At 49.3% G+C, this 12,661-nt stretch overlaps 2 protein-coding genes across 21 annotated transcripts in view; both read right to left on the bottom strand.

Moving 5' to 3' along the window:
- LOC139050390 (uncharacterized) overlaps positions 1 to 470 on the bottom strand; it is a 527,729-nt gene extending 527,259 nt beyond the window's left edge. For all 6 annotated transcript variants that reach the window (XM_070526672.1, XM_070526673.1, XM_070526674.1 and 3 more), the window contains exon 1: positions 391 to 470. The gene's annotated coding sequence lies outside the window, so the exon portion shown is untranslated. The remainder of the gene's footprint in view (positions 1 to 390) is intronic.
- Positions 471 to 2,965: 2,495 nt separating this feature from the next.
- The window catches only part of LOC139050262 (uncharacterized), a 228,395-nt gene continuing 218,699 nt past the window's right edge, over positions 2,966 to 12,661 (bottom strand). For all 15 annotated transcript variants that reach the window (XM_070526449.1, XM_070526458.1, XM_070526453.1 and 12 more), the window contains one exon: positions 2,966 to 3,217. In XM_070526449.1, the coding sequence (XP_070382550.1) occupies positions 3,158 to 3,217 (60 nt within the window). In that variant the 3' untranslated portion in view covers positions 2,966 to 3,157. The remainder of the gene's footprint in view (positions 3,218 to 12,661) is intronic.

The following is a 12,661-nucleotide window of genomic DNA, read 5'->3' as shown; positions in this document are numbered from 1 at the left end:
GGTTGCTGGTTATTTCTGTAAAATTACTCACGGCGGCCTTACAAAATTTTTCGCAGTTTAAGAACGAAAGTGCGACTAAGCACTCTTTACAGCCCGAAGTATAGTTAATAAGGAGGGTTCAAGCTCGTTTTTTCAACTTACATTCTTTAATGTGGTGACAATCCGGACAACCCAGCGCCATCTAACCGTTCAACAAAGAAGTCCGCGTGTTCCAAGCTGGTGTGCTGATGGTTAGATCCATACATTTACGCTCAGACGCCGGAAACAGCGTGAAGTATCCCAAGGGTTCCAATCGCATTAAAACGTGGCGACCTTCGCAATGCGTAACACATCATGCTGCAGACTGAGATAACGTAGTCAAATAAAAGTCACTCTTCCGGAAGTACTCACATGGCCTTGTTCCGGTTTATCCCTCCGTTGTTGGGAGCGGTTAGCTGCTTTTCCCGCTGCCCGTCGTCCTCTTCCTTTACGAGAAAAAGGTGCTGCCTATGACGAAAATACTGACCAACGCCTCAGCCAAGAGTGAATGTATGCTACGGGAAAATGAAATAATGCACCCGAGGGGGTGCTCTTTAAGCAATTGTTGCCTAAACGAATTACCGCATGTTCTGTTTCCTTTAACCAAATATAAGCAATTAAACGCTCTTGCTAGGCGCATGGCCACAGAGTTGGCAGACGACAGAGACAATGCGTGCTCTTTCACGTTTCTTAGATGACATGGGCCTGGGCCTGTGATACCAGTTGTGTAATGTGTCCATCACCTCGTTCCTCCCATTACCATCCCCCATTGTGACCCTTTTTCTTCCCCTATTCCCCTTCCCTTACGTAGAGTAGCAGGCCAGATGCTCCACATTCTACATTTCCCAGTCATTAAAATAGTTCTTCTTTTCCAGAAAAAATTCGAAATGAAGACATTTATGTTGCATGGCGTCATGAGTGGTAAAAAAAGTAGACAACTCATAGTTGCACATTCACTTTTTAGGCAAGCACACTTACCGTAGACTGCGTAGTTAAAAAAAGTAACTAAGCATATGAAATTTATTTGATGTTTGTACTTCAACTCTTCTTTCTCTTTTGTTCCCTTTGGTTGTTTTCATGGATTTTGTAACGCCTTGAGCTGGTAGTGAGACAGCAAGGAAGGACAGTTTTTTTTTTGTAGTATAAGTCATTTGACACGGCGAAACGATGGCGTTAATTATCCCACGCTAGAAGGCTCCTTGAAGCGGGCGTGCTTCAGTGCACACGAAATCTAGGCTAACACGACTCCGGCCACCCCAACGAACGCATGATGCACTCTGGTGTAGTGGCTCTGGCGTGACGTAGGACACTTTCTGTTCCCGTGGCAGCCTCACCGAATCCCGTCCAGTGCCATCGGCAAGGATGACAGCAACGGACGCTACGTTATGCAGCCTAGAATGTGATCGGGCGTACCGTAACTGCGCTGTGCTTGGTGCCCGTCCGCGTTACTGCGGACTATACTCGTTCCTTGATGCCAATTCGCGCGCTGTCGACGGACTCACATGTGCGAATTTAAAGAAGATCTCCTGTTAGACCCTGGGAAATAGTGCAATTGTTGTACTAATGAGTGAGAAAGGAAATATGCTACTGACGCCATTTGTTACATCCAAACATAGCCGGGCGTAGTTATTCTGCGCTGAAGCTCGCTAAAGGGATTATTTATCTGAGGAGACGGCCTGAACTAAACCATCAGTTGAGGAATAGGTCGCGAGTTCGGTGCGTCATAGGTGCAAAAATCCTTAGTGGCGTCTACGAGACCGCAAAAAAATGAGAACACACCTCAGCACTTCTGATCAGTTGCGAATGCGAACGCAAAAGAATCAGAACACACCTGAGCACTTCTGATGAGTTGCAAATGCGAAAGCATTAATGTCCACTCGGGTGCCGCTGAGTGGTCGGCCCGGTTATGAACTCCTCGCGGTGAAGCGAGCGCCTTCAAATGTTCGTCGTGTAGAGATTTGGCCTTACCAAGGCGCAGTTAGAACTCAGGCGAGAGCATGCGCTGATAAGGAACGCGCGGATAACACAGACTTCCGAGAGCGAGGGCGAGTGTGACTGGTTATGCCCTCTCCATTCACGCAATACTGCGGCAGCAGGCGTTCCCTTTTTTCAGCTCAGCTTCGACAAGGCCAGAGCAAGCGTCAAGATGTGGGGTTGCAGCCAATGGGATATTTTTCTGGTACAGACCCCACCATATTTCTGGCTGAATGGGCTATTTGATGCGGTCGCATCAAAATAAATCAAGATTGAACTGTGCCATGCAGTGACATTCAAGAGGCGGAACGTTATGGGGGCGCACCCACACCCCGCGTAGCCTTCGGAGCGCAACGTACAAGGCTATCTTTGATTGCCAATAATTTTGCGTCGACTGAACTATCTGGAGGTCTTGTTCTTGCAACGTATTTTTGGAATACTTTATAATAATTTGGTATGCCTTTCTGGACATAGATGAATATTGCTTCAGGGCCCCTCTTTGGCTTAGGGTGTTCGCCATGGGGTGAAGCAGATGTCTGACAGGATCAAATATTTTCGCTGCTAATGGCGGTTACTAGGCAGTAGAAATTGATATTAAAGCGCCGATAATTCCATAATTCGCATGTAAAATCCTGCATTGAGGAGCGTATTCTCCAGGATATTCTAGATTCAGCTCTGTACAGACTGGCTCCGAGGGCGAGTGAATACACGGAGCGTAAACGCCATTCAGTCACAACAGACTTAAACTTGTTCAGACGGTTCCAACGTGCTACTGCATTCACTGGAGAATAGTGCGCTGGTTCAAGGCCTAGTCAAGATTATTATTGCTGAGATCGTGAGAGATATTGAATGTCGGGGAGGTGAAAAGAAACAAAAACGGACGTTTCCTATACATTTCCAAATTTCCATTTCCGACTTGTGTCTTCCTTTGGTGGGACGGCATTTCACTGGAAACAATATAACAGTGAGCACATCACACGATCACTGCGTTTATTTAAAAAAAATGGCTGCAGGAAAATGAAAATATTTTTCTCTGAGCACCTCCCAATGCATATAATGACACCGCACGGTCTTTAATGATTTTAGTAATATGCTAATCCATGGCGTTTGGTGTCGGCAGGAGATGGAGAAGCGCTGTGGGCATGTCCCTCCTGAGGAAGGCTTGTTACGTTGGCGGCGCTCTCACAGTGGAGATGAATATTCCCAGTCTGTATATCACGAAGACCTGCAGCATGAGGGAGAAAAATTTTACTGCAGAGATTCCGCAGTTATATTGTCACAGGGCACGCAAGCACTATTTGCAGTTGCTCGCCTTGCACGCATACGTCTCTCATTATTGCCCGTAATATTCATGAGTAGGCTTAAGTAATGTAAGCAGAATTAATGCAATAATCCTTTACATATTCTTATAAAGAAATATTAGTAGTACCATCATTATTCTTGACTGTGCATGACGTATGCTGTGTAGTCGTAGTTAGCTTTTAATGGACATATTTAATCCTAATTAGTCTTTATTATGCTGATTTTAGCTAATCATGTTGCCCATTTATATTAGGCCTAATCATTATTCCGTCCCGACATTCTCCATTAACCTAATTATTTACCCTATTTTTTAGTTAGGCTGACTATTCTTATTGACCCTCAATTACTTATCCTTATGCTTAAGTAGTTTCATCGTGACCATAATCCGTTACGTTTTGGAAATAAACAGCGCAAGTTTTACGTAGAGCAGAGGCAAAAAAGACATTCGGCGCTTGCGTATGTCTCCTTTCCCTATGGTATACGCTAAAAGTCGCGCTGTTTATTACCACCATGTATGGTGTCAACTAACCCAACTACCTGATAGCCAACGCAATGTCCATTGCGCTTCCTGACCCTTCAATGGTCTTAACTAATCTCTTTTAGGTGTAAATATTCCCACCTAAATTAATCCTACTGCTGTCTTGTTAACCTTAAAAACTCCAAATAAAGCTTCTATATTCACGATATGGAGCCACAATAATACATCTAACAAGGGATGCGTAGTCTTGAGGCCTTCTCATATACACCCGTTTCGGGCCCAATGTATACCTATCCAGCGAATTGTGTCCGGCATTAGACAGACAGACGGAGGGAGGCGCGGACTTATTTCCGAGGGAAGAAGCCCCGGAATGCTTCCGTATTTACGGGTTGCGCAGACCCAACGCTAATCTTGGAATCTGCATGAAGGAAGCTTACATTAGGAGGGGATTTGAACGCTGTAAATATGGCAGATTTAACTCTGGGAGAGACCTACCTTTTATCCCATTGTTTGACATGCTTTTGGACTGGCCCCGTTTATATTTAGACTGTGTCCGGAGCTGTTCCAATTTTCATTGAACCTTATCTGCGGGTTGGGTCTGAGTCGAAGCATCTCACGTTTTATTATAATTTCATCCGAGGTATCATTTTTGTGAAACTCTCCGGGATCGGGGAGAATTCATGACAGATGCGTGGGAACGGCCCAGTTTATTACTACACGGTATCCAAGGTCGATGCAGTTTTCCTCACAAATGTCGAACCTGCAGAGTTTACTGTTACGTTGTTCTTGGAATAGGCCTAGCTATCGTTACACCTGATCTAATAATGGTACAGTTTTCATTGTATCATCACTAGAATTTGCCCAGCTTTCTTTACACATTTGCCGCGATCGACAGATTTCGTCGCATCTTATCAACGATTCACCCAGTTTAACAGGATCTGCGCAGTTTTCTTATAGCAGTCCCCACGATCGCCAAAATTTACATGACCCTGTGGTGGTCGCCGATGACGGAACCTTGGCTTCCAGCCCCCAGGGCGCAACGCACACCGTTAGACTCGCTCGGGTTTTCGAGTAATGTTTGGGCGCCGGCGGAGCGCTCGGGCCGTACGCTGCCAACATCCCCCCGCTTGTGATCTCCCGCGCACCCTGGAAGACACGCAGTTAAGACGCCATGTATATCTTGTCCTTTTCCACAACGTGCTTTCTCTTTTTTTAAATTAAACCAAGCTTGTCCCCAAGCTCACGGAGATCAGACGCTTTTGCTCTCGCTGGGGTTGAGTACGCTACAACACTTTTCGTGATCGCTCGAGTTTTTATTACGCATGTTCTGGAACCCGCCATATTTTTTTTTACAATGTCGCCTTAATTATCTTCATTTTTGAAATGCCTTATCCACAATTCGCCGAGCTTTTATTAAACGTTTTACGCGTTGAGCCATATCTTCATTCAAATCTCCGAGATCGGTCGTGCTTTTTCTGCCGATGTTTGGTGAACGGCGCAGTTTAATATGGCACTTTTTCCGGGACCGGCCCAATTTACAAGGTGAGTAATTGACCGAGCTGGCGCGCTACAACTAGGGAAATAATGGAACGAAGTCTTGGCGTTATACAGCCGTTCTACGCGTGAAGCCACATATTTTATGCAGTGATGGCATTTGTTGTTCCATTACGTGCGCAACCTTGTTGAGAAAATGTCGGTAACTAGCATATGTGCAGGAGCAGTACATGTCGCTGCATGCGGTTCTCCCTCGAAGATGCGCATCCTACAGTTTTCAACCGAAAGCAAAGAAATAACGAACTAGCATGACATTCAACAGAAGAGCCAATGAGAGCGTTATTAACATTGTTACAGGCAGAAAACACGCTTTACAATATATTTACAAAACATAAGCATCGGACAGAAGCCAGGCATGCAAATTGGAACCGGTGCGCACGACTATCGGCGACCGTTGTCTTCGTTGTACCTCTATTATCGTTCGCTGCTGCAGCGCCTTCTAGGGTGACCCCCCGGCGACAGAGGCGCTGTCCCGGCGCTTGGTAAATTTGAGTGATATCACATCAATAGAGCGACGTGAACGATATCAGAGTAGGGTCGCTGTGCAGAGGTATGGAAAGGTTGTAACTGCTACGTCAGGTCTGCCGCTTGTCGCAAGACACGGTATGGGCCTGTACGGCGACATCAGCTTCTCACAAAGTCCAACTCGCCGTACTGGTTTCGAAGAAGCGCAATATCACCAAGGTTATAGGGTGAATCGTGGTTACGTTTACTGCGTCGAGAAGGAAGTCAGTGACGTCAGTTGCACATCTGGTAGGGAGAGCCCGCATGATCGCTTACCGGGTGGTGTACTCTGTAGCAACTGCTATTCAGTTGTTCCCACTAACTGATAGAGAAAAAGGGCCAAGGAGATGAAGACTAACCCGAAAGAAGGGCGCAGATGGTGTTTCAATGGGCCGAAGACGGCCAGCTGGTAGAGCTGCTGTTTTCTTTTTTTTCTGTGCGGACAAGATTTACAGGAGGCGACGTAATGGCAAACGGAACGCTAAATACCGTGCCAAAAGAAACGACGCTAAACACGATCATATGCCTTTGGCAGTTCCAGATGGGCAGCTGTTCGAACATCGTGCAACTGTGCGAGTACAGTCTCACGCATATGCTTGGGAACGACCACTAGTAGTCTAGGGCCATCTAGGTGCATGTTATAACGGTACAATATGCTATTATGCCGCACAAACATACGCGCAGAGGGGCAACTTGTCAAGTCCGTCAAACTGAGAATGTTCTCCCTCAGGTAAGGGTCACGTCGTTGCTCATCGGCGATGTCAGCAAGCGCAGTAAGCGCAAGGACGGAAGTTGAATCGGCGGTCTTGCGCCGTCCTGGTGGCTCAAACGGATGACGTGACAAGGAATCAGCGTCCTCCTGAAGTCGGCCTGTCTGTCTTATACATCACTGTGTAAGAGTACTCTAGAGCCGTAGAGCCCACCAACCAAAGCGTCTAGCTGGATCCTTTAAAGACGAAAGCCAGCATAAGGCGTGGTGATCGCTGATAACCGTGAACGGCAGTCCATAGAGGTAGGAGCGAAATTTACGTACTGTCCAAACGAGGGGAGAAGGCATTCACGTTCGGTGATCGAGTAATTGCGTTCGTCTGATGACAGAAGATGGCCAGCGTAAGGAATGGCATGGTCACAACCGTGCTCTCGTGCCAATACAGCGCCGATACCGTGGCCGCTGGCGTCCGTGCGAAACTGAGTTGGGGCGAACAAGTAAAAGTGGCCGAAAATGGGTCGCGACGTGAGCTGCGTCATCAGCTCAGCGAACGCGCAAGCTTGGCCTGGACCTTAGACAAAAGTAGCGTCTTCCTAAAAAGTCTTGTTAGAGGGCCTGCGATGTCAGCAATAATTCTCACAACTCTGTGGAAATAGAAGCAGAGGCCTGCAAAGTTTGGAATCTCGGTTGCGCAGGTGGGCACCGGGAAATACTTCAACGCGCGAACGTTCTCCTGATCGTGACGAACGCCAGAAGGGTGGACGAGGAGTCCGAGCACAATAGGTTGCCGGCGGCCGAAGTGACATTTCGTCGACTTGAGCTTAAGTTTCGCCTTACGGGACACTGAAATAATTGTGAAGAGATGCTCAACGTGTGTGTCGAAATTCGGCGAAAAGTCAATGACATTATCGAGGTCGTTCAAGCAGATTGACCACTTTGAGCAGTTAGGGGGGGTATCCCTCATTCGTTAGAATGTGGCGGGAGCATTGCATAGCCAGAATGGCATAACCGCAAACTGATAGAGCCCTTCAGGTGTCGTAAACTCCGTCTTTTCGCGATTCATCTCCTCAACTGTAATCTGCCAATACCCGGAACGTAGGCCTATCGACGAAAAATACTTGAACCACTGAGACAGTCAAGGACATCATACATATATTCTTCTTTCTTACATACATCTTTTTTTCTTATTCCGTTATTCTTGTTCTCAACTTACTACTGTTTTAGGTAAGTCCTTTCTCCTTATTCCAAGTGACCATATTTCCATTCCCCATTTTCTTGTATACGTATGGATGTTCTTTCCACCTAATGAGTAATTTGTGTTGATGATTTGTATTTTGAATTGTATTTTGAATTGTAGTGAATTGCCTTTTTCTTACCTTAGTAGGCTACACTTTCGTATTATTTTTTTATTTCGTTCTAGTTATTTGTTCTGTCATTGCTTTCTGCCTTACATCACAATAAATTTGTTTCTATTCAGTTCCGGAAAATGGAGTTGATTTATCAGGGTGCATTGTATCCTGTACTGTGTACCGTGTCTGTTTCTTTTTCTGATGTAAGCAATGCCGCTATACTGCTGTCAAGTCCGTGGGGGCCTGCGGCTTTGTCAAGCTGTCATTGATTACAGCTTTTACTGCTGGCCTCTAGTGTCGCGCACGCTAGACATATGACACAAACAAAGACATTATTATTATATGCGAGGTAAGAAGTACAGGTCTCTTTTTGTTATTTGGTTAAGATTACGGTAGTCTATACAGGAGCACCAGCTGTTGTACTTCTTTCTAACGCGCGCGACAGAAAATGGCATGGGCTTAAAGAAGGTTCGATGATATCACGGGCAAGCGTTTTCTCCCCTTCCTTTTGTATAACTTGACGCTCAGCGGAGGACACACGATAGGGACGTTGGTGTATGGGTTTGTCGTCGCCGGTGTGAGCCCGATGCTCGACAACTGTTGTTTGGCCCAGTGGTCGGTCACTGTGATCAAAAACGTCCTGGTACAACATGAGCAGGCCCCGAAGTGCGTGCGCGTGTTCGTCCAGAAGGTCAGTGGCGATTGTCTTCGTTATGTTAACTAGCATCGTGGGGTTCGAGTCAATAGCAGCAGGAGGCGATGCAGCAGGCTCATTTAAGACGGAAACATCATAGTCGGAGGGTGTACCTACGGTGGAAAGAGAGATACCCGGGAGTATCACCTGTGGGTATAGCCCAAATTCACAATAAGAAGATGCGGCATGCGGCATTGCCCTTTACACTGATGACCGAGTGCGGAAACATGACATTCTGCGAAAAGAGGACGGTAGCATTGGGCGACAAGATGTCATCGCCGTTGTACCCAGGGGGATCTGGAGAGACGCTGATGTACGTCACGGCTAGATGTGGTAAACGAATGTAATCGGTGGAACACAGCCCAATCGGCATAGGAGCAGAAAGCTCGACGACATGGGGTAAGGCAAACTGGATAACCCCTGCCGAGCATTCAATAAGAGCTGAATGTGCCGAGAGGAAGTCAAGTGCTAACATCATTGCCGGTGGGCACTGATGCAAGACTTAAAGCAAAAGTGATGTGTGGTGTCTCGCAACAGTGACACGGGCGGTCCACAACCAAGCAACATCCAGAGTCGCACCATCGACTACGCGGACTACAGCGATTCGAGCAGGAGTAACAACCTCCTTCAGACAAATACGGAGGTATGATTTCATGACCGATATATGGGCGCCGGTGTCAATGAGAGCGATGACAGGTATACGGTCCACGTCTACGTCGACGAGGTTGTGAGGTCCAGGTAATGCGAACAGAGGAATTTCGGGTCGGGTCGATGTGGCAGGCTCACCTCTCGGAGCTGCGCCATCAACTTCCCCATGATTGACGGGAGAACGGGGGAGAATGAGAGGGAGCATGAGGAGTTGAGCGGGGCAGGTGTCGGGATGGTGAATGGGAGCGGTTTCATCGTGCTGGCCATGATGGCGGAGCACTGGCATCGTCATTGTGTACTGGCACTCGGGAACTACCTCCTGCACGTCGGATGTTTCGATAGCTCAGTCAAGTTCGTGAGTTCCAAGCACTGCGACAATAGAGGCAAATGTGTCAACGTGTCCACAACAGAAGCAGATGGGCCTGCCATCGGAAGTGCGCCATTCTGCGAAATTATGATAATGACGATGAACGCCTGGGCTTCTGTATAACTCAGGTACGGCGGGCGAGCATTATTCAAGACCATTGACAGGGTAAAACATCTGTTATCCTGCGTTTGCTACTTCTTGGTGAACAGGAGTTTGGATAAGGGAAATGGTTCCATGGGACGCATCGGGGTTACGCACCTGAAGAACTGCGAAGGCAGCTTCAATCTCGGGATGCATAATGCACACATTATTATCGGGTGCTTCAGGCACAGGTGGAGAGGGTGGGAGGAGGAGGTACTCGCTGGCAGACGTCGCAGCCGTGTTCGGAAGACGCCTGAAGTTCGGGGTAACGCGGCCACATTTTGCTTCTTCAAAGCGCCGGCATTCATTAGTGACGTCCAGCAGTGTGGATGAGTTCTCAAAAACCAGAAGTGTAAATGCGTCATTCGCAATAGCTTTGAGGATATGCACATCATTTTCCGTTTCCGGCATCGTGTCATCATCTCCGATAGAACACGAGCATGTTCTGGATGGACGTCACATATGACTCAGTGGAAGTCTGAGCTCGGGAGGCGAGTTCTTTCTGTTCAGTACGACGGGGTCCGATGGGCTTGCCGAACAGATCAATGAGCCCCCCTTGTTCTTACATATTCCCAGCTCGTAAGTTCCGGTTCGTGGTTCAGAAACCACAGTTGTGCCGTGCCCGCCAGGCAAACGATGATGTTAGCTAGCATCAGAGTCGCGTCCCAGCTGTTGCGAGTGCTCACCCGTTCGTAGAGTTGAAGCCAATCTTCGACGTCGGTGTTGTCAGAGCCGGAAACGTTACCTAGGTTACGTGGTTGTGTGAAGACCACGGTGCCGTTGACATTGGATGGTTGAGGCACGGTTAGTGACCTGCTGGTAACATTCTCGTCCCCACCTTGAGCTCGCATTGTACATGCCGCCAAGGAGCGTACGCTACGTAGATCTGTCCTGAAACATGAAAATCTCGCACCTCCACCAAATTATTGCCGGGAGAAAAGACGCTTGACACTATATGTACAAGATATATATAACGGGCAGAAAAAAGGCACACAAGATGGCGCCCGTGCTCACGCATTTCGGTGATCGTCGGGTTCATCGGTGTGTGTGTGAAGTGATTTGTAAAGAGAAATGGAAGAGAGAAGTTCAGTGCCGCAACTGTCTATCACAGGAGGACACCTCAACAGCAATGCAGGGGAAGGACTATGGGGATAAAAAAATAAAGGAGATGGAGACCGGAAGTAAAAAGCAGAGAGAGACCAGAATAGTAAAAAAAGACAATGAAGCTAAGCGTTTGCGGGACCTACAGCCGTGCTCTGAGGTGTGTTGCTTCACAGAATTCCATTATTGCCGAAAATGCACGCTTAGTGATGGATCTGTGAGCATTGGGGAAGAGTAGGCACTGCAGGGTGGTGGATGGCAAGCCACATCGGCGGTAGGAGGCGTACAGAGCCTCACTCTCGGTCCCTAAGGCCGGGCAGTGACGCACAAGATGCTCCAATGTCTCCACACCGTCGCAGCCACCACACACGGGGCTGCCAGTTCCCGTGAGCCTGTATGTGCGCGCCGCTTTTTTGTAGCAGCTGATGCGCAGGCGGAGAAGGAAGGCGCTGTCAGCCCGAGAGAGGCCCGCACGTGGGAGTAGGCGCGGGGGCGCTACTCCCACGACGCACCGATCGGGGTGTTGCACATTGAGCCTGCGCGGAACCATTGTCTTGGCCGCGTCGAAGCTCGTCACCAAGTGGGTGAGGGGAAAGCGCTCACCGTGCGCCGCCTTGGCGAGGGAGTCAGCCTCCTCGTTGCCTGGTAATCCTACGTGTGCGGGTATTCACTGGAGCGCCAGGTCGCAGCCTTGATTGACGATATGTCGTAGTTTGAAGCCAACTCGAACAACAAGGGGCACTTCGGCATAGTCTCTGGTCAGCATGCAAAGCGCCGCATGAGAGTCAGTGAGAATGGCCGCCGACACTGTTCGGATGTTCCTTTTCCAAAAGGAGGTCGGCAGGGAGATCGATGGCGGCGAGTTCGGCCACTGTCGACGACGCGGCAAAGCGCAGTCGGCTCTGGCGCGTTTCCGAGATGTCCCTTGCCATGCAAGCCGCAGCACCGGACCCGTCCGGCGTCGCCGAGCCATCGGTGTAGACGAGTAGGCACCCTGCCAGTCGCTCGTGCAGTAGGGAGGCGGTCTCCTTTCTCATGGCGCGCACCGCAGTTCGGCGCTTTGATGCGACGCCAGGTACCGTGATGCCCACGTCGAGCAGACTGGAGCAGCACGGCAGGGAGACGAACTGTTGTGACGACCCAGTGAGCTTTGAGAACTCGGTGGCGCGTTTGCCCATACCCGAGTTCGGCAGGGAGTGGAGTCTGCAGACGAGCCGCTGGCCCTGCAGTGAGCGCTGCAGGTGCTCAGTGTTTTGGGGCGCCTACTTTCGTGCACGAAGGGATGGCGGCCAGTTGCTCACTTCCGCGAGTGTCACCGCTACTTGGGAGAAGCGAGGCAGTCCGTATAGTTCTCGCACCGCAGTACGGTGCGCCGTGTCAATAGCATTCCAATTCGCCGCTCGAGCATTGGTGGTCGAGAGGGCGTAGAGTGTCCTCGATGTGGCCACAGAGTTGTACACGCGCAGTGCGAGTTGCGGCGTGCATCCGTGTCCAAGCGCGAGAAGAGAGCGCGTGGCGCTGGCGACTTTCCTTGATTGCTTAGAAATGTGGGAGACGGCGGCATTGAAGTTGACACGGCAGTCGATCTGCAGGCCGAGGTAACGACGCTCTTGCGCTATGGGAGAGTGCAACGGCGCTGAGTCAGCAGTGGCGCTTCGGAAAGTGCCAGCGTGCCTCGTGGGTGTACCAGCAGTGCCTTGTTTTGGTCGCCGACAGCTGGAGGCCGATGTTTCCCATGTACTGGTCCACCGCGTCGATTGCCGTCTGGACGGATGCGCGCACCTGATAGCCCACTTCAGTAGGGCCAGTCGCAAAGAGGGCG

Source organism: Dermacentor albipictus, chromosome 10 (assembly GCF_038994185.2).
Source record: "Dermacentor albipictus isolate Rhodes 1998 colony chromosome 10, USDA_Dalb.pri_finalv2, whole genome shotgun sequence".
Taxonomy (NCBI): domain Eukaryota; kingdom Metazoa; phylum Arthropoda; class Arachnida; order Ixodida; family Ixodidae; genus Dermacentor; species Dermacentor albipictus.
This window is presented reverse-complemented; position numbering and strand designations above follow the sequence as displayed.